We start from the raw sequence: 14199 nt of genomic DNA, 5'->3' as shown, positions 1-14199 counted from the left end.
GATATGAAAAAAATAAAGTACTCATACTGTAATATCGTCGGCACCACTCGAAAATCGCGAATCTACACTTTGCTGTTTGTATACATTTACTGTGTTAATTATGATGTTTGACACGTTAAAAGACAAAATTGTATATTTTGCGAGAATTCATGTGTAATAACTATAAATTAATGTTCTTCAAACCCAAATGTGTGTGTAACTTTAAGCCTGGACCCCTTCCCCTCCACACACAGAGCGACAATTTTGTAGATTTGTAATTTTAGCGTGGGCTCACTAAATTATTTTCTTCTATAAGTGTTATTTATACTTTCAACGACTAATTTGCTTTGAATGTCATATGAGACAATTAATAAAAAATTAAAATAGCCTGAAAAAAAAAAAAAAAAAAAAGGAAAGATCAGTGATCCTGTAGTCGTCGAAAGCACTCAGGATCTGAAATAAAGAATAAGCAGCGTCCCTGACGGAGCTCACCAAACACAACGGTCGAACACTTCTCCCCGCCCCGTCTACTACTTCCCGTCTATCTACCTGGTTACCACGAGCAACCAGTTTTACAGCTGACTTCGAAGTATCAACATATATCTGAGTATTCTTGAACAGTCATCGCAGCGTTACGGCATGCTGCATATTGATTGATGTAAAGTTCAGAAAAGATATCTTTTTACAGTAACTGATATCCATTCGCCTTATTATTTTTTAGTGAATAGATTACGTTCGATAATTTTTTAACGATATGACACATATTTAGTGACACCTTCTTTTTAGATAAACTACCGAATCTATAAACATCTTGTTGCATCCTTAGCCAATGATATTTTAGTCATGGAATCTTCTGTTTTGTATAATTTTGTATTTCTTGATCGCTACCAAACAGATAATTAAATTCCGGTCTCATTGTGGTGGTTTAAAGTGCGTTTTTTTATTTTACTGGCAACCGAAAAACAAAAGTGTTCTGTTTGTGTATTTTAGTTCCGGGATTGCAATTACGTTATAACTACTAAGAAGCGAAATCAAGAGGAATTATTTATACTAAGGATTAGTTTTGCTATCAAATATGCATGAACGTCAACATTCGAGGACGTTTTGAAAAGACTAGGATTAGATTACTTCCAGACTGTTGTAGTTTTCCAACAATGTGATAAGCGGAGTTGAAATGCATAATGTCCGCATGTGGCATCACAGAAATGCAGCAGACTTCGAGTGGAGGTTTTTATGGTGATTTAGAAGAATATTTGAGTGAAGTAGAAAAACGGTCCCAGCGGACTTCCAATGATGGCGAGGATGTTTACACACAACTAGCACAGCGCGAGAAAGACCTCGTGCTTGCTGCCGAATTGGGAAAAGCCCTTCTCGAGAAAAATGAAGAAATCAGCCGAGCTAACGAAAGGCTGGCAGAGGAATACTCACATAAACTCGAGGTGAGTCACCTTTTCCATTTTCTAAGTTTGTAACAATCAGCTTAAAAGTATTTCAGAAACAATTTACTATTATACAATTATTCTCAATGCTTTTTCAATCGTGAAATAATACTTCTGAGGCTGTGATTGCTAAATTGTTTACATAAAGTTTTCTTGCTAATATAAAAATCGAGAGCAGTTATTAAATTATTCCTAATGGTTTCTTCTTTCACCACTTCCCAAGCATCAATGAATTATTTTTGGAGAAAATAAACCTGATGATTAACTAAACATGTGACAACTATTCCTCAGATTGTTGTTTTTTCCAAGTAAAATTTAATTTACTTGAATTAAATTATTGAATGATAATTCTTGATTCAGTATTTACAATTATGGATTATCATATCCGATAAAATTAGTTGACACAGTTTGTTTCGTACTTTTAAGAACTCACAAAATATTTATAGTATATAAAGTGAATTTGATATAATTTAGTTGGACTATGAGCTTCATTTTCAGGGTTATATGGAGAATTTCAATATTCAGTAAATCTAGATGATTTCTTTATGTTTCCAGCGGTGATAAGAAATTATAACGCCTTTTTTTTTAAATGTCATGTATAACGAATTATATTCACGTGTTGAAGCATTAATATTCATCATGACCCTTGATCAATATCTTATCTTTCTATAAAATTATGGAGTCGTTTTATCAAATATTTTAAAGTTTAAGATATCTAAGACAACCACACCGTGATTCCATACAGATAGTCTCTTGCGATGCACATTACAAGTAGTTACTTAAGTTTTCGGAAGTAATGCTCGCTTTCAGAGACGATTGTCTTAGGAATTTGGTTACTACCAAACGAGATGCACAATAAAAGATCAATAAATATGAGAATATCTGAATTCTTTTCATTGAGCGTATCCCTTTCATATCAGCATCAATTATTTTTTCTGCTTCATAAAGCATCACTTGAAAATTATTTCTTATTTCATAACTTTTATATTGCTCAGAAAATAATTTCCAGTCATTTATTGGTATTTTAAAAATGTGTAGTGGAATGCCTATTATTCATATGTAGTAATGTGTAGTGGAATGTCTATTATTCATATGTAGTAATCGGCTTTGTATTCTTACTTATACGAGCGTTAAATAGGGTGATAATTGTCATTAAAGTGATGCTAAAGTAATTGTCTAGATTTGCGGCTTGCTTGGAGAAGTTCTTTCGAGGTTATAAATCATACAAAATGCTCGCTGTCTTCGAAAAACTCATGTATTTGTTTTTGCACAAAAAATACTTTGCATTAGTTTTCATTAATTTCGATTCGATTTTACGATATCGTTTAATTGCATACATGCATATCATGTATGTATTTCCCTGTGATTCTATTCCTCTGTGAATTTTCTAGATTGCTTATGCTTTTATTTTTGACAAATTCTTTAATTCAAAGAGTGGTCGGTCATTGACATATTTTAATTAAATGGATTATATGAGTAGTTAAAAAAACTCACAAATTTTCAATTTTTTTTAAATAACAAAAATCTGATGTCAGATTGAGAGAGTATTTTTACGTATTTCAAAAGAGAACTATCATGAACTCTTTTTTTCCTCCAAAAAGGGAAATACTCTGAGCATGTTTCTGTAAGACATAGATGAATATTGTTTCCCTTGAAGAAGCGAAAACCGGTGCTGCTCTTTCACGAATTACATATTTATTTTTTTAATAAAACCAACACTAGCCTAAACATGCATTTTGAATAATTTTTAATTTCATATTAGTGCTCTCTCCTAACATATTTCCGAACTTTCTTATGTTCCTTTGCTAACACATTGGAGTCTATTTCAATTTGCGAGTACCATATGTAACTAAATATTTCGAAACGATCATTTAGTATATTGTTGTCTTATATTTTACTGCAGATATATGTACGCAATTTCGATGATTCATAATGTTTCCCATGCAATAACTATCAAATGTTTTATAACAAATGGTTTGAGAAAATATTCATTTCGAAAGTTATATTTTAAATTTAATCGATTCGGATCAAAATTGGATTGATATATATGTGCAAATGACAGAATTTTATAAGTTTTAATGAAACTTATTTAAATCCATAAGTTGCGACCTGCAAACATATGCGTAGACTTTATCATAGAAATGTAAAATCCTCGGATGTCTGAACTTGAAATTATGAAATTAATTTATGTACTTCTGAATAAGCTGTAAGGGACATTTTTTAAATATTATTTAAGCATATACGAATCGTTTTATTATAAATATAAAAAAATATCTTTAATGATCTCAGATAAAGGGGAAATAATTACTGAAATAGAAATGTGATATCTGTATTTAATATTTCATCTTTTAATAATATTGTAAATGATGCATAATTCTGTTTACAAAGCGATCATTTAAAATGTTTTGCATATAGTATCATAAATTTACATTTAAGTTTATATTTTTGTCTGGCATGTAAAAGTTACACACCAAGCATGATGAAAAACTTTAATTTTCTCGACTTGAAGAATAGAAGTTTTGCTTGATTTAATGTGCAGGACAGAAATTTTCATGGTTTCGTTAATTAGCTTCGTCAGTTTTAGTTAGTTTAGTTTAATCTATTCTTTTATTTACAAATGCGGAAAGGTCAAAAGTAGAATGAAGTTACAAGAATATTTCCAGAATAGCATCTTTGAAAAAGAATAGAAACTTATTTTCTGCAGTTGATTGCTGGCTCATTTATGATGCTATTAATTAAATGTTAATACATCTTTCTTTAAAAAAATGGTAGGAGATGAGTTTTTGCATATTTTGCCGATAAATTATTTTGAGAAAATGTGATAATAATGTAATTCTGTAAAAGTTTAAAATTGGTGTATCAAATTAACTGAAAATTTAGCGCATTATTTTAGTGATCGTTAATTTACTAAGTCGAGTGAGAGAATAACTGTTTTGTAGAATGGTAATTTAATGATACTCGTTAGCTTATTTGAAGAAGTCAGAAGACAAATCGTTCCAAGATTGGACTTTTTTAATAGATGTGAAATAATAATAATATACTTTTTGACATAAATAAGCATAAAATTTCTATTTCTATGGTTTCGCTTTATCATTTGGCAGTTTTTTTTATCAATTTTGCGTTCTGAAACGCTAATATAATTAATCATAAGACAAGAAATGAAAAATTAAAATTTGGTAAACATAAAAGAACATCAACTTGAAACTAAAGGGATGGCAACAGCTCCATAATTTAGGCTTTGATTTGAAGGTATTTTTGAAGTATATAAAAATAAGAAAATTTAAGTTCCTGTGTATTGTCCTCCATTATTCGACCATCATTCTATTAAAATTGAGGTATCTTTTATTATCGCCCATTATTCTTGATCAATATAAATTTCTGAAATTAAAAAATTTCTCGTAGCATTTATTGCCCTCATACTTAAGAGTTTTAAAATGCTGAAATTCTCTGATGTTTTCAATCAAAATACTGTAAATCAAATAGGGGCTATTGATGTGAAACGAGATTTAAAAATCCTCCGAAAGTCAGCGAAGAAACAATTTAGATTTGATTAGTCAAATGAATTGATTTGGTATTCTTTTTTAAATGCTATGTAAAGAAGGAAGAAGTAGCTTTACAAATTAATTAGCAGTAAGTGGAGCAGAACAAAAAATTCGAATAGTAAATTTTGATTGTTTTTCAACATGTAATTTATTTTTGAAATATTGCTTTCTGTTAACTATTAGGCAATTGGTTCGAGTCTCTTTACGCGCACAGTTTTCGATTCGTTCATTTTGGTTTTAGTACTTTTGGGTTGGGCATATCTTTTTTCTTCCTTTCTGCTGTAATTTAGTCTTTGTAGTTTTATTGTTCTTTCAATAACTATGCAGAAAGGAAAAGCCAGTGAACCAAAAAAAAAAAAAATTAAGCTTATTATTGCGGTTTCTAATATCGCACTGTGATTAGACATTCTAATTTTGATGACCAGTGTTTAAGTTGTTTATCCAAGCAATTTTGTGAATACAAATAAATATATATAAATATATACATACATACATACACACATGTATATATATTTGTAATATAATAATATAAAAATCGGGAAAATAAAATACTAATTTTAATTTGCAATAACAATTTCATTTTTCTTCTTAATTTGTTTCCCTTTTCCATTCTAAAACTTATAACTGCTCATAATAAATCTCTTTAAACTGTGTTATTTCAAAATTAATCTTTCTCACATGATTCTTGCGTAACGCCAATGCGCAGATACTTGCATAACGCTTCAATCAATAATGGTATTAGAATTTTACAGTTTGCGAACTGAAATTAAATGAAGCAATCAGAGCAAAGTTTAAACTGTAACTGAATCAGTCTAATCCAGATCTCCGAGGTATCATCTGCGTATTCCATTTCAATTTTTCTCTCCTGTCGACTTGCTGCTGCTACTTTTCTTAATTTGTGAAAATGCATTATAAAAATGTAAGATATGTTAAAAAAAGAGAACATGTCTTTGCCAGCTTAGCCAATGAACGTCTTGAAATATGGTATAAATGTGCTTCAGGATTGCATTTCATGAATTTTGTACACACAAATATATGTACAAGATTCACTAATGCTTAATTATAAACGAAATAATCTTTCCAGTTAAATTCTTATTGGGCTTTAAGTAAGATTTTTAATTCGATCATATTTGTGTATAATTTGACTATGAAATATATCTATATATTCGTAAGAGCTATCATACAGAGCATGTGTGGAAAGATTATGAAACTTCATGTCTGAAGAGAATCGTCGTAATAACAACTGACCTCTCTGCAAATAAAAACGACAGCTGTAAAAGCATATGAAACATAATGATATATCATGTTAAGCGCAGTCTGAGGGGTTACATCTGGTGAGGCAAAGACACCTAACGTACATGTCAACGGTGATACGGTACCACGTTTGGTATAGCATGACACTTTCTCCAACACCCTACAACAACCTTGTTTCAGTTCAGATTTCTGTTTCAACTCGCATGATTAAAGACTGAGAACTATATTATTACTATTTGCTATTTAAACAACTTTAGGAGCAACATAAAATTTAGATATGTCTTTGTTGACAAATTTACTTTCTAAATGCTTTTGAGAGGACTTGATATTAAATAGCGTACACCTGGCAAATTAAATTTGTTTATCTTTCTCTATTCTCTCAAAATTCCTACCTCTTTCGGATGAATTTTGTAACTCGAAACTTACATCTGTGATCAATATTTAAGGAAATAATAGCCATTTTTGTTTTCTTATCATCTCGCATATCAATATATGCATGCATTATAATACATGCGAAAATTTACAGTAACCGAAGGAGATTTCTTTGAATAGTAAATAAATGCCAGTATCAATAAAAGCATATTTTCTGTCTCCTAATACTACACTATTTAATCGAATTAATGCAGGCAAGGGAAAGTAAATGCAATTACAATTTTAGTAAATATATTAGTTTTCTTCACACATATAAATAATTTAATATATTCAATTGGTTAACTAATTTATATCCTATTTGACTAAGTTAATGTATATTAAATTTACGTTTATCATTCTTTTTAATTGCACGGTGCAAAGAAGCGAAAACTAAAAAAAAAAAAAAAAAAAAAAAAAAAAAAAAAACAATTAAAATAAAGAAGCACTTTTTTTCTATGCTGATTTTATAATAATAGCCCAAAGTGTTTGCCAGATTTTTCTGTCAAGTGCACTCTCTTCTATCCGTTTTGAACCTAAACTACAATTATGCATGTAAACAAGAATTTTGCAGATATGCCATCGACTTGTCTATACTGTTTCCACAAATAATAACTAATCTCACTTTTGTGTCTGAAAGCAAAGGAGAAAGCAAGTTTTGCTTTCTTATTACCCAGGGTTACTCTCCCATGATCTTTAGTGGCATTTACATACGTAATGTAAGTAGGTAAAATAAAGTACTTTGTTTAATTTACTCTCAAATGTTGTATGTAAACGTTGGCATTAATTTCAACAATAAGATTAATGAGGAAAACTCTTGCAAAAGAAAAATAAAATATTTTATTCCCAAATTCTTCCAAGGGAGACATTTTGTGTGCACTTGATAACTTCATTTGTACCTAAAGCAGTTAGAAGAAAGGAAAAAAAAAACTACCTGTATCTGAACAGTAGAGTTGAGAATGCACAGAAAGTTTGATCTAATATGGAACAGGGTCTACCCCTAAGCCACTTATGTACGAGTTTTGTAAGAGGTGAAGAGTTGTTGTCAGAAGATAGGGTTTTGCTAAAGGGATATAAATAAGAGGTTATAGAAATGGAGTAATCATTCTGTATGTGTAATTATTTTGATTCAAATGTAGAAACAGTTGTAGGTTCACAATAAATCATCCCTTTTCTATGAAAAATCGATTCTGAAATAAGAAATAAGTAAACAAAAGGACATCTTAATGAATACTATAACTATCGACATATAGCAACATTTAGGTTTCCTGCTTTAATTTAAAAAATAAATAATAAAGTTGCTTTTAAATGTGCTTCTGTTTAAATATCTTCAAACAATTCCTCCCCCCCCTAAACGGGGCCTTCTTACGGATGAATGGATAACACTGCAGAATATTGGTACTTCAAATCATAGTGTACAGGTTGGCTTCGTATACGTTTTCGTGGTTTCTCCTTTTTCAATGCGAATCTGAGTCAATTTTCATTTAAAAGTTTTTCACGAAAGCAACCCTCTCCTTAGGCAGATAGCACTAGAGTGCTTTGCCGTATTCGGTTAAACAAACAAGCTTTCCTAAAAGGTCCACAATTTTTTACCTAAAAGTTTCCGGGCTGATTACAATAAATGTAAATGTCTCTTTATACTTTACACCTATATGAACTGTGCTGGTACCGAGAAAATTCAGAATTTTTGTTATCCTCTCTGATTAAATTTCAGGTCTTTATTTTTCCCATTTGGAAGCTTTTATTTTGAGCATGCTACAGAGTCCTTTTCATTGAACACTGTCTTTAACGTGCACATAAAAGCACCTGCGACTAAGATATTGAATAAATAACGTTTTTATCCCCATGACATAATACTTTCAAGCAATCAACAATTTGATAGTTCTGACTGGTCCTAGATACCTTCATCACCGAAAATGAATCCTTCTGATTATCGTCTCCGTGATTCCTAACGGACAATATACTATATTCAGGAAACATTCAGGAATAATTTATATGGTTGATTATTACCTTAGGGATCCTTGAAGGACAATATACACAGAGTTATTCATACGCGATAAATTATTATCTCTGGAAGAGAAACCAAGAAGTGTTAGCACGGCTACTGTGTGAAACATATCTCATGTAAAACCTGGCTGATGTAATTAAATACTTTAGTAGGCGTTTACAAAGTTTGCTAGATGCATAAGAATTGCATATTGAAAACATCAAGCTTCATGTGATTTTCACTTTTTTTGGGGGTGGAGGACTCCAGTTTATTGGGCAAGATTTTTGATAGTGATATCATTCATAAAAGTGCATTGAGGAACAGATATTTGCATATTAAAATGCCATGTTTATTCAATAATTCTATAAATTATATAGAGAAAAGTGTTTACCAAAAATTTTACATGTCTGACTTTTTATTTGCTAATATTAAAAAACTAAATGGAACAGCTTTTTTTTTTATTTCTGACAAATTTCATATTAAAAAAACTAAAACAAATTAATTAATAAGAAGCTATGTGAAAAATTTGCGACTGCATCTGGTATTATGCAAGTATTTGATCTCTTAATAGACTATCAGTTTTCTTTAACTTCGGTTTCAGGCTTCTAATTTATAATAACAGATTTCATTAAATAATTAGTGGAAAAACGGAATTTATGTTGAATTAATATTGTAGAAAAACTACTGGCGAAATTATTGCTGATAGAACATCCCGAAGAGAAAGAAAAGAACTTACATAAACGGTTTCATTTTCTACCTTTGATTAGGAATAAAGGAAAGAGAAGAAAACCTTTACTTAATATTCAGCTTTTAATTAAAGCTCTAAGGTATTTTCTTCCTCTTTTCCGAATGTTTTCGTGGTGTATTTGGCAGCATACTCGAAGAGTGTTCGAGAGATCCAGTGCTCGATCCCTGGCGAGGGCACTGCACATTTTTCATAGCTCCTCCTTAAAAAAAAAAAAAAAAAAAAAAAAAAAAAAAACTAATGACTCTACAAATGGCGCCCGAACTAAAACGTTGGTGGACGTTAATTCGTAACCAACAGATTTCTCGACAGGATCCTCTAATCACTTGTCATCCTTTAAAAGGAGGAGTAAATAAGGTATTTTCTTTCTCATTTCCTCATGCGTTCGAGGGGTAATTGGAAGCATACTCGATGCGTATTGGACAGGTTCAGGGTTCAAATTCTGGTCAGGGCACTGCACATGTCTCCTTCTTCAAAACCTAATGACTATATAAAGCAAAATTTAAAATTTGCATTTGCGTTTAATGAAAAATTAATTTAAGAATACAGTTTTTAAAAATATACCTATATTTGTTCTCAAGATAAGAATGAAATTTATTAAAAATTACATAAATTCTTAAATTTTGATATTAAATTTATCAAGATATTTTGACAAAATATATTTGAATAAGAATGAACTGTTTTCCTTTTTCAAGAATTTTTTTTAAATAATACAAGTATAGAAAAGGAATTTTATTTCAAGAGTCAACAGAATTAAATGTTAACCCGAAAAAGCAAATTTTATTGAGAACAATTACGTTTGGCATACTTATGCTACAATCGAGTGCCCTTTCTTCCCTCACACTATTTATTTAAAAATGAATGTAACTAATCTTTCCCAAACTTTGAGTGAAAAGGTATAACAGATTTTAAGGACAGGTTAGAAAGATACTAATAATAAAAACATCTCCAAGATTCGAGTTCTTGATTCTGGAATACTTTTTTAAGATTAAAGGATTTGAATGTCTCATATCTTCTAAAAAGGAAACTGCTAGAAATATCTGTAATATGCAATATAGATTGTTTTTCTAAATAACAATTGTTACAGATCCGAATCGATGTTGCATTTACATTGGTGTTTATATAGAGAGAGAGCAATGAAAAACAACAATTATATTACTACAGAGTTATCTTAGATAGGAATGGATAAACAGGAAGAAATGCAAAAAAGAAATAAACGAAAGATGTTGCAACTTTTCCTCGGTCTATTTTAATTAATCACGCTAGATAATCACAGAAGAAAAGAAAGTGTGTACAGATCGATAGTGTCAATTCTAATGCAAATTGTCCAAGCAAAACCTACATCGTGTAATGACCAGTAGAATGGGGAAGCGAATTTTGATTCATTAGTCTCGCCTGGCTTAGCATGACCGATCGATGAAAGTTTCATTTTCTTAATTAAACAGTTCCGACCTGGAGAAAAACGGTTCTGACATCTGATACTAAAACGAGCGGCTTTCCTTTTGCGATTTTTTTCTCTTTTTGTAAGAGCGAATGGGTCAGTAAATGTTAGCACTAGACTTCTGGAGATATCACTGCGTTGTAATTGCAGTACGTTTCCAAAATAAGTTAATTATAATAACGTTCACTAATTGGAGCACATAGCTGTAGATTTGTTTCAAATGGTTTCCAAATAAGGATAATTAGTTACATTTCCTAATATGAAATGAACTTGGTTCTGAGACAGAATGAGTTATTTTAGGTTAAGAATTAAATATTCTGTTCTTCAAATGTAGTATTAATATTTTATTCTTCAAATGTAGTACTAACTGCAACCATAATTCATATTCGGATAATATCCGAAAAATCCGGATAATTGCGCTGTCTGTTTCCTGTAGGCTAAATGAGTATTTATTGAAATGTGAATGGGACACTTTTGCTTTTTTCGTCCACCATCTTTATTCGAATAGAATTTATGTAAATAAAAATTGAAAAATTTTATTTCTATAAAAGACTTACTTTTTCCGATCCTCCCCCAAACACAAAAAAAACTTTTATTTAACATAAATGAAATAATGAAATTAATTTTTATGCACATAAGCGGTAAAATAAATACATGTTCTTGCACTTCATTTAAACTTATACAAATAATAATATTTCTCATTTATGTGCACGAAACAAAAAACGCATATCTATTCAAGAAAAAATAAATTATTTTATTGATCGAGTTATTTGATTTTAAATAATAAAATTAGGAACGTAATGCGTATTATTAAATTCAAAATTAGTTATTTAATTCAGTTTAAGAAACGCTATGTAAATTAAGAACCAGTTTAATATTATTTTGCGTAGAAAGAAGACAAACGACTCTGAGAGGTCGTCGTCGTTCTATTTAAATTGAACTCTTATTTGAGTTCAGTGTAAGTGGAGTCTGGATAGCTAGATTTTACTGCATTACTCGTAGAATTGTGAATATTTAAAATTATAGAAGCAAACTAAGAATCATTATAATGCGATAATTTTAAAACTTTAACTTCTATTTTTCAGAACATCTATTTGTTTTCAGTTTTGTTGTTGTTGTTGTTGTTGCACTTGCGAAATTATAGTCAGATATACAGATTGGTTTTTCCGAATCAGTATTTTCTTAACTCAGCCCTGACAATTTGATATCCAATTTAGTCTGAACCAGAAATAGTCCTCGGTCATAATTCCTAGCTTATCTTCGTTTCCCAACTCCTCGTATAAAATTTAAAAGAAGCGCGAATTGATATCTTTCCTCCCCTTGCGTTTCCGGTGCTAAAATAATCACTTTGTTTGTATTAGCTTATTTTTGCATTTTACTTTTCTTAAAGACCAAGTTTCCATTGCAGTTTATTTGTTTATCTTTCGTCAAGCTGTTGCACTGTACCATGTTGTACTGGTTACGATGAGAGTTCTTTCAAAAGTTTTAAAAAATGTGATTAAATATACTGAAATCCAAACGGGACCAAAAGACTTAGTTTGCGATGACTGGGGATTTAAACTGAAACTTTGTAATGAAAATGCAAAAAGCAGAAGGTCTGCAGGTCAACGAGTGGTAATAAAAATATTCTTAAAAGTTTAGAATTTTTAAATCTGTACCTATGTAGAGACATTAGGTTAATTAGAAAAACCAGAGAGATGAAAAATGAGCAAACGCCTTCGCCGGGAATTGAACCTCGGACGTCGGGAATACGCGCCCAGTGTGCAGACCACCACACCACGAAGGCATGCCTTATACCTTTTTTCCCTTGTTTATTTATAAGAGGACTGTGTAATAAGTGAGAAGAAAAGGTTAATTTAGGCGGGGGTTAAATCGGTTCTAAATCAGCCTGAGTGCTTGGGTATCCACCGTTAAATATTGTGCTTTCTAACGTACTTGCAGCCAAATACAACTATTTAATAGCATTCCGGATCACAGCGGCAATCTAAATCTGATTCAGTATCTTTCAAAGGCATATTGCATAACAAGAATAATTATTTGAGAATAGCATACGGCATACAAGAACAATTCCTTCCTCTGTGCGAAATATACCTAACTCATATCTAACAAATTCGTTTAATAATATACATTCCTTTCTCCTAAACATGGAGGATAACCTTAAAAACAATTTACTGTCAGAATAAGTGTCGACCAACTGGCCTTCCTTCGTTTTATGATAATTAATTCTTCGATTCCTTCTTTCAGTCATTGAACTTTGATAAGAGTTGTGTAGGTTTGAGAAGGGGTAAGATTTAACAGCACGCAAATTATGTTTATTTAATAGGCTTGGATTAAACTTGGCACAGAGATCGATAAAGACATCGACCTTAAAAAGAACACTCATTTTTAATCTTGGAACAATGGCTGCAGTGAGATTTTAGAACGTGATTGTAAAGACTTAATCCTCTGACTTCTTTTTTAATACTCAGCTAAGAAATTGTATATGAATTGGTTGCATCTTTTGTTTTGAATTTTGAGCGTCCAAGTGTAATTTGGTCAAAAGACAAAAGTAAAATCAAGAATGCAGTGTCACGGATATGTATTAGAGAAAGATATTAGAATTGATAGTATTTTATGATATATAGTTATGATTTCCTTCTGTAAAATTCATCATTTAGTAAAATTACATTCTTCTTAGATATTTCGGCTAATTGTTTTCATTGTGGAAATTAGGGAAATGAAATATATATAAAATATAGAAAACAGAAAGCTGATATTGTTTCCCCGAACAAACAGGAGAAACGAGCAAGCTGTTTCTCATGAAGAATTTTTCTTAGCTGAATATTCTTTACTGGAAAGAGAGTTTTGGGTTTCATATTTGAAATTTGTTTTTCAAGGTTCCTTTCACCTCCCAATGTAGTTAAACAGACAGATAAGCACAAATAATCACGTAATGAGGTAAGGATGGGCAAGTTTTGTTGTCCAAAAGGTCTTGGACGGCAGAGGAGACAAATGACTTACTACCATCTTCCACTTAAGTTTTGATAGAGAACACCTCTGGAGATGGAATTCTATGTCTTGAACTCAGTACCTGCCGCTGCTAACATTTCATGAGCTCTTTCGGACCAAACTATTGACCGGAGACAACATATAGTCACACTATTCTATGAGTTCCCAAAGCTTAATGATGAATTCGAGACCAAAGCTTAATGATGACTATTTACCAGCGGTTCTCAACCTTTTGACTAACGCGTACCATCTAAACAATAACTGAAAACCTTTAGTACCACCACTACAAAGTACTACTACCAACACCACTCTTGAACAAAGCTCATATCGCATAAGTTTACGAGTTTTAGAGAAAAAATTCAAGTAGGATGTTGGGTTTTTAATTTTTGAATTTAATAGTTAAAAATACTTTGTTT

General features: G+C 31.0%; 2 protein-coding genes across 3 annotated transcripts in view; one reads left to right on the top strand and one right to left on the bottom strand.

The window, feature by feature from the left end:
* LOC118187202 (uncharacterized) overlaps positions 1-14199 on the bottom strand; it is a 129297-nt gene that overhangs the window by 94433 nt on the left and 20665 nt on the right. The window lies entirely within an intron of this gene.
* Positions 567-14199, top strand: part of LOC118187188 (bicaudal D-related protein homolog) — a 222600-nt gene continuing 208967 nt past the window's right edge. Inside the window, exon 1 of the mRNA XM_035357389.2 lies at positions 567-1418. Within this exon, the coding sequence (XP_035213280.1) occupies positions 1161-1418 (258 nt within the window). The 5' untranslated portion in view covers positions 567-1160. The remainder of the gene's footprint in view (positions 1419-14199) is intronic.

This window comes from Stegodyphus dumicola, chromosome 3 (assembly GCF_044657685.1).
Source record: "Stegodyphus dumicola isolate Sdum_Otavi_A_Nest chromosome 3, ASM4465768v1".
In the NCBI taxonomy this organism is placed as follows: Eukaryota; Metazoa; Arthropoda; class Arachnida; order Araneae; family Eresidae; genus Stegodyphus; species Stegodyphus dumicola.
This window is presented reverse-complemented; position numbering and strand designations above follow the sequence as displayed.